Source organism: Acipenser ruthenus, chromosome 4, assembly GCF_902713425.1.
Source record: "Acipenser ruthenus chromosome 4, fAciRut3.2 maternal haplotype, whole genome shotgun sequence".
Classification (NCBI taxonomy): Eukaryota; Metazoa; Chordata; class Actinopteri; order Acipenseriformes; family Acipenseridae; genus Acipenser; species Acipenser ruthenus.
The window spans coordinates 16,465,147-16,481,368 of NC_081192.1; the positions used below are offsets into that span (position 1 = coordinate 16,465,147).

Below are 16,222 nucleotides of genomic sequence, written 5' to 3' on the forward strand. Positions count from 1 at the left end.
TATCCCTCAGCATTTTCCACCAGTATTCAGGAACACTAATAAGCAAAATGATCTGGAACAATAGAACATATCAATAATTTTGAAGCATTTAAGGGATTTATTAACTCAAGTGCTCAGTTGTTTTCAGTAACAGCACGTTGCTCGACTCTAACCTATTTTGCATTCTTATTATGCAAAAATAATATCCCCCCCCCCCCCTTATATTCTGATGGGATGTTTTCCTTGGCTGTTGTATTCATTTTTAATTGTTGTATTCTGTGTTCAGGGATGGTACTTATTAGAAGTGACAGAGGTCAGCTGATGTTGGTATCTCAACAAGCCTTAGCTCAAGCACAAGGGGCTGGACTCCCCAGACCTGCCGCTACTACGCCTACTCTACGAGCTTCTACACCAAAGGTGGGCAACCATGGTGGATAAGATGTGTAGACAATTATTAAAAATCCTACACACCATGTCCATGTATAAGATGGGTTTTGTAATATTTATATCTAACAGTTCCACATATACAACAAGCAGATGCACTTTATTTTGGACACAGGCAGTGTGCATGTACAGTATTCAATAATGAATGAATTCATATATTTATTTGAAAGGCCGCTACAACAACGACTCTTAGAAAACAGGAGTCTGCAACCATTGTCAAAAACCAAACTCAACAAATCAGCCCTGCTGTAACTTCGGTGCAAAGGATTCCAGTAGTAAAAGTGAGTGGTAAATTTGAAGTCTATCTATGAAATTGTTCAATTAGGTTATACATATGACAGTACTCAGTATGAATCAGCATAAAACGATTTTTCTGTTGTCTTATGAGAAAAAGGTATTAGTGTCTGCCTTAGATCTTTAAATCATATGATCATACAGTGCTGTAAAAATGTTACACTGATGTTTTTATATATAAAAAAAATAATAATAACATTATATATTTCTGTCATCTGAATGATGGCATAGTGGTCAGAACTATGCTTAGATTTTTTTGCCTAGCTTATTTGAATAGAGCTTAGTTTTCAATGTATTGCCACTTAAGAATCTCTGTTCATGGGAAAAAAAAATCAAATAAACAATATTTTGTTCACACATTTCCCCCACGCCCATTGTATATCAGACTACAGGAATTGCTTTTTCTGCAACATCAGTTCAAACAGTGAGACCCCCAGGCCCAGCCCCAGCTCCAGCTCCAGCTCCAGCTCCAGCTGCAGCTCCTACCACAGCAGAGGGATCCAAAGTAAAGTCTGTTGCACAGAGCACTGTCACTGCAGTAAGGCTGCCCTTTGCTTTTTTGACATGTAAAACCATTGGTTTCTTTAAAAAAAATTACTTTGTATTTGTTTCATGCACTGCTTCCCAATTTTATGAAAGCATCATCTGCAAAAGTCTACAATAATTCTTTACGGACATTTTTCTGTGTAAGGCAAAAGATCTTCTGTGCAAAACACTTCAAGGAAAACTACTTGTTTTGTGTTGGGTGACTCTAATTGTATAATGTGAATGAGAGAACTGCAAAGTGAAGCTGAGAGACCCTACACACAAAACATAATTTCTTATAAATCACAAAAAAATAAAGGTTATGATCATAAACTTTATTTTCATTTTATATTAATATTTCAAATTCTGCTGTAGTGGGAACTATGCACTTGACAAAATTTGTTTTTGTTATAGTACTCAAAAAATATTTTTTTTCTTTTCTTCAGGAGACAGTAGAGAATGCAAAAAAGTGCAAGAATTTTCTTGTGACATTAATTAAGCTAGCCTCCAGCGGAACCCATTCTGCTGAAATGGCAAAGAATGTTAAGGAGTTGGTGCGGAACCTTCTGGTAGGAGGAGTATTCTAATATACTTTCTAAAGATAATGTCAATCTTTGCAGTATTGTGTGTGTTTGAGTGTGTATCAACATTCATGTGACAGCCACCACACTTCGCATTACTGAGATTTTAAACTTCTACGGTTTAAAATTAACCTGTTGCCCCTTTGAAAGTGGAATGGTTCCTAGAGCTAACTGTTTTAATTTTTTATTTCAGTTTGATTGATGATAGAGTTTGCAATATCATGTTTTTGCTTTTATATAAAATGTCATAAAAATAATGTTCATTTTAATTCGCCTGCATTTTTGTTTACCTATCTGTTAAAATGTTTTAAATAATGTTATTTTAGGATGCAAAAATCGAACCAGAGGAGTTTACGAACAGATTGTACACTGAACTGAAGTCCTCCCCACAGCCTTACCTTGTGCCTTTCCTCAAGGTAAAGTCCACCCCGTTGATTCCATGTTTGGTAACCTTTACTTTTACATGTACAAGTTTTACATGTCTACGAACAAAATAAAATTAATTTATTGAAATGTATCCAAACTGTTTTAAGTTGGAAATTAAAATAGTGGGGTTTGTGTGACAAAATACTTTTTTGAATCAGAAATGTATCATGTAACAAAAGGATGGTTCCATAAACTGTACAGCAACAATGTTAGGGGCTGCAATTTAAGAGCTTTATTTAAATTTAGATTTTACATTAACCAGTGTGCTGAGTTGTTGAATAAAATAATAAAAAAATGACATTTATTTAAAGGATCAGTTCCATCACACGTCTCTAATATTATTGTTCTTATTTTTTGTCCTCCAGAAAAGTTTACCAGCTGTTCGCCAGCTGACCCCAAACTCTCAGCTCTTCATCCAGCAGTGTGTTCTGCAGAAAGATGGCATTGTCTCCACAGCCGCAATCGCAGCGCAACAGGCTGTGAAACAGACTTCTGTAACAGTTGTTGCCAACAGCAAAACTATAGAACCGGCAGAGCTTGCACAGCCAGTGAAACCTGCACAACCACCAAAGCCAGCACAGATGGTAAGCACACCTTATAATACCCAATCTCTTAAAATTAGTAATGCCTTTTTTAATTTAGTTTTATTTCTTTGAGCAATTTTAAAATGAACTCTGGTCTAGTTTTAAGCAGGACTGATTTTCAGTCTGCCTTAAAACTGTGAATTTGTTTTTATTTTTATTTTTCCTACCTTGTGCAACTATACACATTAGCATTCTGTATTTTAAATGATTTATTCAAACTTGTTTTTTGAGAACGTGCATGAAATGGAACAATCTATGTAACAAGTAAGTAATAAAACTGTTTTAAATGAGGGGGTGGTGTGAAAGAAGTTCCTTGCATAAATATAGTAGCGTTATTAGACTGTGGATCAGGAACACATTGCAATTACATGAAACACAAACAGAATTTGTCAAAGCTATGTTGCAGTTAAGTATTTAAATTAAATTGCCTAATTTAAGAGTATCCACTGATTTATTCAGACTTTTACAATACGTTGTCTTAGTGTTTCCTCTGCATTTTGTCTCAAAACCCTACTCCCCCGTTAATCTTTAAGATCTAATAAACAAGTATGCAAATTGCTACACTGGACCACAACATTTAATACTGAGTTTAATATTATTTATTTATTTATTTATTTATTTATTTATTTATTTTAGAAGATAACCCTTTCAGGACCAAGCATTTTTCAGTGGGATGCTCCCCCAGGTCAAGGTGTTTTTTGGCTGTAGTTGACTCTTCCTATAAAAATCTATTTTTACAGTAGCATCTTGGAAGTGGTGTCCATTTTTTCAAAACATTCTGAACAACATTATAAAGTACTTCAGAAACCATTTAAACTTTTTGCTTTTTTTTTTCAACACAATATTTATTTTTTAAGTTAAGTATTTTTTATTATGTATTCTGCTTAGAGATACATGTAAAATGCATTATTCTAAGACCCGAGGGAGCTTACAATACTTCTTGAAAGTTTTGTTGAAAAATATTGATGTTTGGGCAAATTACAAGACATTGTTTCACCTGAGTGATTGCAATGACATAATACATGGACACTACTCGATTTTTATTTTCTCAAAATAAATATTTATAAATAAAATAGTTATTCATTTTATTATTATCAGTAATAAGGAAAAAAATAGCTGATACATTTAGTTAATGAAATAGTATATGCTTATATCCACTTGTTAGCTATGTAAAAGCATCTATCTATCTATCTATCTATCTATCTATCTATCTATATATATATATATATATATATATATAAAAACACCTGATAAATGTTCTAATATAATTATAAGTCAAATACATCAGATTTACAGTGTTTCCCATTTTTTTTATTAGCTCTAAACAAGTTTCTGTGATGTTATGTTTCTGCTTTTGTCTCTGCCTGGCTGCTGTAAACTGTCTTCGCCCTTTAGACACTAAATGCCCCTCTGTGACGTTGCATGGAAAAAAAAAACTGTCAGGAAGTGAACATCAGTCCCTCCCCTATCAATTGATATATGTTTCAAGCCTGTACTGCAAAGTACGGTGGCCCTGTAAGTCATCAAAACGAAGTTGATTGCGGTCCTAGAAGCCCACTTCAGTATGATTGTGTAAACATGATCCCGGTCCTTAAGGGTTAATCCATTCATTCCATCTACATGTAAAAATGTAAGTTTGATTTGTGTTGGGGACCATGTCCTATGCCTTATGTCGGGTAAATAGCTATGGCCAAAAGTTTTGCATCAGTTTTTGATCACAGGGCAAGACATTGGTGCTTCCGCAAAGGTTGTTCGCACCTGATTATGGGGGAAGCCAAATTCTGTTGGTTCTGTGTGGGGAATTGTTCTTTCCCTGCAGATGGCAGCATTCACTGTTGCAAGGAAGCAACAATGGATCTCAAAGTATATAAAACATACTCTTTATCTTTAAGATTTTACTTGACAGAGCCAGGAGAGGGAGAAAATATGTTGCACATTTGCAACAAGGAGTCTCAGATGCCAGCCTCCTGGTTTGCTAGCTCTTTCTGCTTCTCACTTATTGATTGGCCAGCGCAAACTGTTCCAAATCATATTGGGGGGATGGCACGATGACCAGTGTTGTCCAATAAATATGAACTATTTCACAGCCATATTAATGGTACAAACCACACACTTTAAGATGATCTCTTTACAATTGGTACACAGCTATATAGCTATGATTTTCAGTCATGTTCCATAAACAATGTTGTTTTAACCGGTCTCCTCCATGAGATTCTTTTTACATATCCATTTAATTTTGTTCTTATAAGCTATTATATCCAATATGCCATTCCCTTTACATTCTACCCCTGGGGAGGCTTTGTTTTCTTTATAGAAGAATATTTCTAAATATACAGTATTTTTTTTTTTTTCTACAGTAAAAAGCATAAGATACAGTGACTTGTTTAGACTATTCAGGAGATGCTTCATTTTGATTTCAAGCATAATTTTGATATTGTTCAGAATACTCAAAACAAATTCACCTAGGGGTGTGAGTTTTCATATGAAAACTTAAACGACTTTAATCTTGAATTATTTTGAAAATTAAGACTATAGAGCATGGTGGTGCCTCAAGGATTTCCAACACATTCCTCTTAAGAGAAACCTGAATGGAGAATGCAAAGTGCTTCATTTAGAATCATCTCCTGGAGGCAGGATTTTGTGACTGATGAACTAGCAGTAGTGCTGGCGCTAGGATTTACTGGGCCCTGGTGCAAGACTGTGAAGTAGACCCCCCCTCCCCAAAAAAGATACATTTAATGTTATCAAGTACAAAAGTTTGTTTGAAAACATTTCTATAAAAAATAAAATACATGTCTGCATCAAAACTTAGCCCACAGTACAAGCATTCAATACCACTCATAAGCAAAAAAAAAACATATGAACACAAGTTAATATTCCAAAAGCATTTTTACCATCCGTTGATTACATCTGCCAGCAGAGCAATCACATGACCTTAACAACACTAACCTATTGCCAGAGCCCTTGCTCTGTGTCCCGCCTCCAGACAGACAATATTTGGATTTGTGGATTTGTGTTTTGATTGACAGTCCGCTAATACTAACTTACTACGGTTTATTTTTCGAATCCCAGTAGATTAGACGGGATATATTTAAAAAAATGGACTCAAAGCTGGGTGCCCCCAAAGGCTGGGCCCGGGTGCAGTTGTGTCTCTGCATGTCGGCCCTGACTGGCATGGTGAGAGTTTGCCAGCAATACAACTTACTGTGATTTTGTTATTTTCAAAGGTTTTCAATTGTTCTGAAATGGGATATTAACGTTTCCATATTCATATTTGAAGTTTATAGTTCAAATGTTATAACAGAGGGCACTATTTATAAAGCTTTAACTGATGAGTTATTTCAATAATGTTTTTATCAATGTCTTTATTATAACCCCTTTATAGCCAAGCATTTTTTTAGTATTTGTCACCCCACAGGCAAGCTTTTTCATCCTCACAAAACATTTACATTGGTCATAAAAATGACAATATTCATCCTACATTGTTATAAACTACATAAATCGTGCCTCACCCTTTTTCCTTTATTTGTGGATTACATTTGTATGTCTGTCTAAATATTTGTCAGTTTTAGCATGATGCTTATTATAAAACAAATACATTTATTATTCTTTTCACAGACTGTAAAGTTAAACTTCAGAGAGTATTCAGTATATACTATGATGTGCATACTACAACAATCCTTTTCTATAGTTCCAAATGATTCCCTTTCTAAACTTTTCTGACTTCTCAGCAGTTCATAGAAGTAATTGCTTTCTGCTTCTATTGTATGTTTTTTTTTTGTTTGTTTGTTTTACCTTTTGAAATCAGTTGGTAATAGGAATAACATTTGTTTTCGATTCCCTGTGAAACGGTGATCTTTGTTTTGGGGTGGCCATTGCTGTTTTTATTTTTATTTTATTTTATTTTTTTTAAATTCAGGGCTAATTCTGAAATGCAAAGCCAAATTGTTGTACGTTATAACTGTTTTCCGCTCTTTAAGAATCTTAGATGAATTTAGTTTGACCCAGTTTGTAATTGTTCTTGAAATAGCAGGATTTCTGATACGCTGTGCTTGAAGGGATTCAAGGGCTTGAGTTTAACAAAAAAAAGAATTGTGTATTTAACTACAATATTGTGGCAAGGCACAGAAAATAGGCTTGCATGCCACTGTACATATATACATCCACCTACAATCAGAAACTACTGCTAAAAGTCATTTATCTCACCCTTTCGGTTTTTTAAAAAAGTTTTCCAGGTGTTTTTACTTTGACTCAAATAAAGCAAATGTATCCTGCCACCACATTATACATTTACTTCAGGTGTTAGGGATCAGGTGGGAAACTAAATGGAAAATAAAGTGTGGAAAACACAATTATTAACAGCAAAATGATGTTTAACTAAAAGGTAGGAATTTAAATTTGGTTATAGGCTTTGGGCCTATTCAGTTGTTTCAAATAATAATGATGGCAAAATTTTTATTTACCCTTTTGTGTCCTTGATTTTCTGGGGTAGATATTTGTTATTGTGATAGTATGTTCTGCAACTACTTCAGGAGAATAGATAATAAATCTCAAGTTTTAAAACCCTGTGAAATGCCATACTCTAATTAAATCGCTGTTTTTACACCTTTGCGGTCCTATGTCGGACCTGGTCCGACATTGCAATTATTCCTATCCGGTCCAATGTTGGACCCTGTCCGACATCATCAAAAAAACACAAAAAACGGGTTTCTAGTCTGTTTTCTCCGGAAAAAGCTGAGAAAACCATTCAATGGCCGAGTGGGAGCGACAGACAAGTCGAAAAAAATAAAAAGACGTATCTATTGAATAGTCATACTTGCCCCTGGCATCAGATAACGGCGGCCATAAGGAAACAAGCTGACTGCTATTGAATCAGTGCTCGGAGAATATCACGAACAATTGCAGAGCTTTTTTGAGATGTTATAGTAATAAAATAATGACTTGGATCGCATTATTGAGGAGTTTGGTGATAAAACGAGTGATCAGGCGATGATTGATCGGTATGTACGACTATTATTATTATTATTATTATTTATTTCTTGGCATATGTGAAAGCTATAGCGAACGAAAGGGTGGGGCGGGGCTGGAGATGCCTAGTGAGTGCTTTGTTGATATGCACGGCCTTTTAAACCCGCTTGACTGTGGAAAAAAAATACTTTTAAACAGCGCGTCTAAAATTAACTGCGCGTGTGAAAATAAATTGGACCTGACCCGCCTGACACGCACTTAATAAATGGACTGCAAAGGGTTAAGATTGTATATAACTATAACTTGTCAGTATTAATGACCAGCGACCCCTGTAGATTGGCTGGGCGCCTGCGGGCTTGCCTATAAGCTGCCCAGAGCTGCGTTGTCCTCCGACGCTGTAGCTCTGGGTTGGCGGCATAGTGGGGCTGCAGAGTGAAAACAAGCGGTCGGGTGATGGCACACATTTCGGAGGACAGTGTGTGTTTGTCTTCACCGCTCCCGAGTCAGCACAGGGGTGGTAGTGGTGAGCTGAGCCTAAAAAAATACAATTGGTTATTTCAAATTGGGAGAAAAATGGGCTAAAATCAATTGGTGACTACTAAATTAAAAAAAAAAAAAAAAAACACCTTTAAATTTATTGCAACTCTGACCTACAAGGGCTGTCATATTAGGTCATGTGATTTAGAGACAAAACCATTTGGGACAGGGGTCCTAAGCTTTTGCTGTAGTGCAAAGTTTGCGCTACATTTAAGTGGAATTTCTAGTTCTAAAAAACTTTAGACAAATGCAGAATCTTAGTATATCTGACCCTTTGTGTTACTGTTCTTTGGTACGCAGGTGTATGCTATGATTTTCTCAATTAAGTTTCATTACCGGGTGCTGTAAAAATTAACCATGGTTTGGTAGAGGAAACTATTTCATTTTGTGAAATGGTGTGTATAAAAGAAGAGAGAAGCAAATTTCTTAAGTAAATAATACTGAAACAAGTGCTGGAAAATGTTATTGTACTGGTCAATATTCTGCTTCCAGATAGTTCAGCAACCAAGAGGAGTTGTGATAAAACCACCAGCAAGCATTACGCAATCCCAGCAATCAACACAGATTGTGAACAGAATCCAGCTCAAGACCCCGGTGACAACCACTGTCCGGTCCAATCTGTATCCTGCAGGTAAATTCATTTCACTGATAATAATAACTATTGAAAGCACTGTTTTACAATAATTGACAAAAATAACTATTTAGATGTATTAGTTTTTGCAAGAGAACTTGGAGCACTTTTAATGTAGTAAGAAACATTTTTAATGTCCGAGGTGATGCTAGCACTGGAGGCGCAGGTAACGGGTTTGAAAGTTCCGGGTTATATTAAAATAGGAATAAAATAAAAAGAACATAATGTCAGGTGTGCTATATATACAGTAAGTTTATCTTCTCACAACCCTCAGCCCTGAGGGAAGGTTGCAGTTATTATTACAGGGTTTGTGAGTGTAGATGTAAGTGTTGCATAGCACTAACACCACAGTGGAAAGGGGATTATAAATGCTGTATGAGGAGTAACAAAGAAAAAAAAGACAAAAAGAGGCAACACAATTCTGTATATACGATGGATATCAGGTTTTAATATGTTCCACTCACACCACAGGCTATGCAACAGTGAGCTGCACTGTGTGACGGGGGGGGGGGGTGATGAAAATTGGAGTAAATTATTTTGCTTGGCTTTTGGAGGAGTCCTGATAAAGACAACTCAATGTATGCCTTTGAACTGATATGAAAAAGGATTAAGAGTCTTGATTTTGTTTTTTTTACAGTAAATGTAAACGTGTTGTTCTACCAGTGTCATGTTAGATCTTATAGTGACATGACCTCACACCTTCATGTTGCTTTCACCATGTTGTCTGTGCAGCACATTGTCACATTGTCTCATGCAGCGCCTGATGTGCATGAGCCTAAAGTGTTTTATTTCGCTGTCGCAAGCCTTAAAAAAAAATATATATATATATATATACTGTATATATTTATAGTAAAAAAACATCTGACTTCCAGTGTTTAATCCGAGATCAATAGTATGACCAAAAATTAACCCCAGAGCCTTTTTTATAATCAGTTATCTTCAGTGACCACAGGAGGGCCTCGAGACACTACCTTGTGCAGGATGGGATAGACCTGCCCTAAAAGTATTCCACCTGGATACATTTTGCAACAACAGAAAAAAAAATGTTTGCCTGCCATTATTTAAAAACAAACAAACAAACAAACAAACAAAAAAGGAAAAAAAAACATTTACAAAATACAGCATTATACAAGTATATATAGGCCGTGTAACAGAATAAAAAACAGACAAAAGGTTTTCACAGTTTTGGTACTTCTAGCCAGTCCTGGGGTAAATTATAATTATACCAGTAATTACAATTCCAGCAGAATTGCTGAAATTGCAATTACAATTACAATGCTATTTTGTTAAATTGCAATTAGCTGTAATTGTGCTGCAGTAATTATATATAATTACAACACACATTAACAGTTTTATTTATTCTAAATAACCACAAAATAATCACAGGTACAAATACAAAAACATACTCTTAACTTTTTTTTTTTTTTTTTTTTTTCAAACAAATGGGTCACGAAAAAGGGGTGAAAATACAAGAATGATAATTGAACTGTAATTAAGCAATTATATGATATAATCACAAGTACTCTGGTGTGCCAAGTTTCAGCTACAGTTACAATTACATTTACGTTGTAATTGCAATTCACTCCGAATTGCGCAAATACAATTGTAATTGAGCCAAGATCTGTTTCATGCTAATGTAAATTCCAGAAATTGTGCATTGTGCAGTTTTGAAACAAGCATGTGTTATAACAAACATTTATTTTCATTTAGAAAATATGATATGAGGCTTCAGGTAGCTCTCAGTTTGTCTGTTATGCTCTAACATGGTATCTAATTACATGTATGCAAACATGCTTTAAAATATATATATATATATATATATATATATATATATATATGTATAAACATAAGTTGTTTGAGCTTGCATGCTATCATTGGCCAATGGCTTCACATTTGATCAGCTACTGTGAGTTAGTAGAAGTGCTTGTAGACATTTTAAGGCCATTATCATACCTCATCTGCCTGGGGACTTAGTGAATTGCTCAATCGCATTATTCATCCAGTCATAAAGGGAAAAAGACCTGAGGATATGCTTTCTGCAAGGAAATGTGTATTGAAGCTAGAGGCTGCAGACCTGTACTTTAGGTAAAAAAAAAAAACCCAAAAAACTGAAGGCTGCTGTTTTCCATAGTAATCGTAAGAAAAGCTTAGCCAGTTTTAAAATGTGACTATATTCTTTCTTTAGATGGCATGGTGGGCAGGTACTATAGTGTTTTCAGGGTTCTGGTTTGATGCCAGGCATTTGAGATACACATCGGAAGGATGTGACAAGTGAAATAATGAACCAGAATATCAGTAAAAGGCCAAAGCAATGACTCACACATCTTCTTACAGCACTCTGCCAGCAACACATGACACATTTATATATTTTTACATATAAAGCTGCATCTTTGTTTAATCTGAAAGAATACACTTTTTTTCCTGCAAAGTTGCTTTTTAATACTATATTATATACAGTGTTCCAAGCTTTAAAGAGCGTGCCTTTGCTATTATTTACCCAGTGTGTAAACTAACAAGTTCTTTCTTGTGGAGCATGATTGCACTGTTTGTGTTTCTCAGAGAACTGTAGGGGTTCTCCTTTTTTGACATTATTTCTCTTCTAAGCTGCTGTTTACCTTTCTTTTTTCTGGGATTGTATTTGGTACCTAACATTTTTTGTTATATACTGTCAGCGCCGCTTTATCGGGACGCCTCTGGAAAAGTAAAAATATCCCGAACAATCGACTGGCCCAGTTAAATGAGAGGCATTTGAGATGAACATTTTTGTTTCTAAATGAAAAGAAAAATAATGAATGTACATCACATTATGATTAAATGTTAAATACATCATTTAAAATACGAGTCAATTGTTGTTTTTTTTTATTCCTAAACCATATGAATCGTTGTTTTTTATTTTTTATTTCTACATTAAATGAAAAATAATGAAATCACATGTTATCATAAGGCGAGGCACTTGCAATGTTGACATGCCAGGTTTCTTTGCAACAACAGCCTGAGAAGCCTCAGGAGCTCCTTCAAGAGTTGAACATGGTTTACGCAATTTATGCACGTCACAGCGTACTCACTGCTCTGTGCTACGCCAACCTGTCTTGCTCTGAAAAGCGGTCTCCGTTCATCATTTGAAAATACCGTATCCCAATTAAACAAAGTGACGTCCCAATTAAACAACATAAATAGCATTGGGAAGAACTGTCCCCAGAGTTGTATACCATTTAAGTAAAAATCCCGATTTATCAGATTAGGCAGCGCTTAAAACGTAATTTATAATAAGAAGTATGCTAAGATTATTTCATGTAATTTTTATATTACCTACAGGTACTGTTGTAAAGCAGGCAGCACTTCTTGGACCTAAAGCTATCCGTGTGCATTTCAAAGAAAATGGAGCAGCCCTTTTCAGGTATTATAACTCAGACTTAACTAAAATTGTTTAATGAGCTGAAATGCCCCTGCATGGTTAATGTAAGTATCACCATTGCTAAGAAACCAGAAACTAAGAAGCTTGTATCTTTGGGTTGGATGATAATGAAATATTTACAATAATCATGATTATCTGTTAGTAGTTCTTTCTCTGAGAGATAACGTTTTGGAGTTAGAACTCCAAAACACGAACAGAATATTCAAACATTAGCATTAATTGTTCCACTAGTAAGTGTGTAATGTAAATAGGTTTGTCGGTTTTCATGGTTTATCTTTTTGTTATTTCAACATTAATTTGGCTAGCTTGGAAACACAATTTGCGCCACATTAAACAAAAGTGAATGGAAACCCTCTGCATATTAGGTTCTTTAGTAGATATTTTCGACTTTCAAAATACATAAATGTACATCGAGAATGTAAATGATCCCCAATCATAAATGAATACAGCAGTATGTCATTGTAAAGCCCATGACACTCGAGGCAACCAAGCTGTTCAACTTCAGATTATTTTGATGTTGTTCCCTTACTGCCACAAATTCACCCAGTAGTTGCTTGAATGTTTGCCTTGTGGTCTTTACTAAGAAATGTCACTTTTAACATTTGTTTAAATCTACATTTGCCCAATAAATTAATTGTATATTAGATCCCACCACTACACTACACTATAATACAAGTATTTGGCCTTAGAGATGAAGATGACATCAATGACGTGGCTTCTATGGCTGGAGTCAACTTGAATGAAGAGAATGCACGTATCTTAGCCACAAACTCTGAGCTGGTGGGATCGGTAATAAGATCCTGCAGAGAGGAGCCATTTCTTCTAACATCTGCCCTGCAAAAGAAAATTTTGGAAACAGGTAATGTTTTTTTTGTTGACTGCTCTTTTTTTTTGTGTGTGTGTTTTTATTTTTAGTCTTGCGATGCAGTCTATCTGTTTTAATCTTGAAAAAGTGACAACTAAGGATTTCAAATCCACCTTTTAAAAAAATATTACATTTGTTTAATATCGTACTATGTGTGTTTTGCGTAATTAACTATATCTGTTTCTATGTACATAATTGCTTTTACCAGGCTTAATAACTAATGTCTATTTTCAACAAAAGAAACTGCTTCTGAAAGTACACTCTAAAATGGGAATTACTGGTCAGGTGGTTTTAAAAGGGTAACCACTGTAATTTTGCCCCCTCTGCAACTACGGTAGCTATGTGTTAGTAAGTAAGTTAGTAATCTCTGTATAAAATCACAACAGAACAGCTCTAGTGGTCTTGTTTAAAACATTTTCTTTTAGGAGTATTTTTAATTAGATAAGGAACGTGCAGTTTAAACTTTATAAAACTATACTATGGTATTTGACATTCTACATTTGCCCAGGTAATGGGGAAAAAAAAAAAAAGATCTGCAGTAATATACTGCAAGAGGTAAGAAAAAATAAGGATAAGTAGATCACGGCAAATAAGTTGGCACGCATTTCTACAGACAGAAAACTGACCTATCAAATTCATCTTGTAGGTTGGTCTGCTTCTCAAACCCACCTAAATCTGGCACTAACAAGCTGCCTGGGGTTAGTGTTAATTTGCATTGACAAAGACATGATATGACATTATTCATTTAACTTTATCTTTTCAAGAGTGCTGTTAACTTTGTATGATGTACTAAAAGATTAATGAGACTATATGTAAAAAATATAGATCCAGAACTATATAAACATTACAACACAAATCTATTTTGATAATGGTTAAAATGCTAAACATGTATTAGCACTTGGAAAATGTTTAATTTCTAAACTATTAAATCCCTAGTTACGTGAAGTATGATTAGAAAATCTTATATATCAGCACTTTCATGCTATGCCTTAATTACAGTAGTTTACATTGATGCGTTATTGTTGGTGTAATGCATACTTTTATAAGTAAGAAGTACAATGCACTTTTAAAAGTACTAGTGTATGTTCTTGTTATGAATTCATGATATGTGTTAATTTGCACAATTATATGTTTCTCCAAATGGCAATACATCTGAATACATCCCTTATGTTTTGAAAATCAGGTTAGGTTTGAATAACAAAGTGCTGTCTATCTCTTGTCAAACTTTATTTTTCTACTTTACAATGTTAAACATGTGTCTTTTTGACAGTGTTCCAGTAGGTGGCAGTGTTTAATAAAACAGTGCAGTCACTCTATTTTTTTCTATATTTTTGTTGGTTCAAAATGTACAGATGGTATAACAATATGTCTAGATAGCTAATATAGGAGCACAAGCACAAAAATGATGGCTACAGCCTGGCTTGTTTGTGTTACTGTATTTCTTTCATCATCTGGTCGTATTCAGTCAATCTTCAGAACTTTTGTTTTTAGAACAAGATTGACTCCCTCTAGAAAGTTATTTGTTAAAAAAAAATGTATCAAATACTTGCTTGTGGCCTAGAGCAGTTGTTGTTCTTTCAACTGTCAATAAGAGCTTGAGCTGTTAAAGCAACTTCTCTCTATTCATGTACACTGCGTTGACAGGCATTCACATCATTATGTTTGTAACACCTTTAACACTGGTGTTTTATTTAATAAAACACTACTGTCTGTCATTTTTGTTTATTTTTTTAGCAGTTTTGTATTACAGTATATAACAGTAATTGGATCTTTGCTAGTGAAACTAAATAATTTAAGGTCAATTCAACAGTGAAGATGTTTTTGGTTAGTATAAGCTGCAGTGACTTTAATCAACTAGACCAAACATGATCCAAGTGCTTTTAGAAGTTCAAAAAATATCCATTGGTATTTGTTTGTTGGTGTCTGCATTTCGAATGTATTGCCAATGTTCAAAAATCCTAATTTAGGTGTTAAACAAAACCCAACTTTATGATTGTGATGTTACTTTTAATTGACCTAGCTCGAAATTGAGATTGACCACACTCTCTTTTTAAGATGTGAAAGGGTATTCCAATATTGTTAAACTGAATTTAATATTTCCTTAACTTTACAGACTCCTGTATTTGGACTACTGCTTGCCTAAATCTGCTTTTATAGAGCTGATTAAAGGTTTCAGTAAAGTGAAAAACAAATTTAATTGCAGTATAAAACTTCTCCCAGTCCTAATTAATTTAGATAATACAGTTTATTAGCGGCAGATCCATTATTAATACTCGGAATACAAGTACAGTAGGCAAGACACTAATAATTGGGATTTCTGTTTAAATGGGACAGAACTCTGGGAGACGGTTGTCCCAATGCTATTCAAGTTGTTTAATTGGGACGTCACTTTGTTTAATTGGGATACACTATTTTCAAATGATGAATGGAGATCGCTTTTCAGAGCAAGACAGGTTTGCGTAGTGTTCGCCATGTGATTTTCATTCTTTTAAATTTAATTTGAATTAAAAGGTTTTTATTTTCGTTTAGGATTTAATCAAATTATGCATTTAATATTTATTCATAAATGAGATAAAAACAATAAAAAATACTTCTCTCTTGTGCATGTCCTAAATTATGACTAAGTGTGACTAAGGTCCTCTCCAATTCCGACTGTATTCCTAATACTGATCATCATATTCCAAATAATGTTAGACACATTAGTTAATGTTTAGGTGAGAAACATTATGATTACACGAATAACACGGTTTATTGATTTAATGAAAGATCATTCTTAACAGATGATTATAATCAATACATGATTACATTCATTGGTTATTCAAGATACAGAAACATCACAATTATTGCAACCCATTCTTCTAGTCAAATAATGGTAGTCACCTAATTTGCAGTCAAAATAGTAATCAGCAATTACCTTCAACTGGGAACACCCTTTCTGGTCGGTTCTGAAGGTAGTTAGTTCATTTCACCTGG

The 16,222-nt window shown here is 34.6% G+C and overlaps 1 protein-coding gene across 3 annotated transcripts in view; it reads left to right on the top strand.

The window, feature by feature from the left end:
• The window catches only part of LOC117400011 (transcription initiation factor TFIID subunit 4-like), a 64,002-nt gene that overhangs the window by 1,852 nt on the left and 45,928 nt on the right, over window positions 1-16,222 (top strand). For 2 of the 3 annotated variants that reach the window (XM_033999468.3, XM_059022099.1), the window contains exons 3-11: window positions 266-396; window positions 594-704; window positions 1,103-1,255; window positions 1,689-1,811; window positions 2,150-2,239; window positions 2,615-2,833; window positions 8,831-8,969; window positions 12,285-12,366; window positions 13,074-13,243. In XM_033999468.3, coding sequence (XP_033855359.3) covers window positions 266-396; window positions 594-704; window positions 1,103-1,255; window positions 1,689-1,811; window positions 2,150-2,239; window positions 2,615-2,833; window positions 8,831-8,969; window positions 12,285-12,366; window positions 13,074-13,243 — 1,218 coding nt within the window. The remainder of the gene's footprint in view (window positions 1-265; window positions 397-593; window positions 705-1,102; window positions 1,256-1,688; window positions 1,812-2,149; window positions 2,240-2,614; window positions 2,834-8,830; window positions 8,970-12,284; window positions 12,367-13,073; window positions 13,244-16,222) is intronic. The other variant, XM_059022100.1, reaches the window with a different exon arrangement.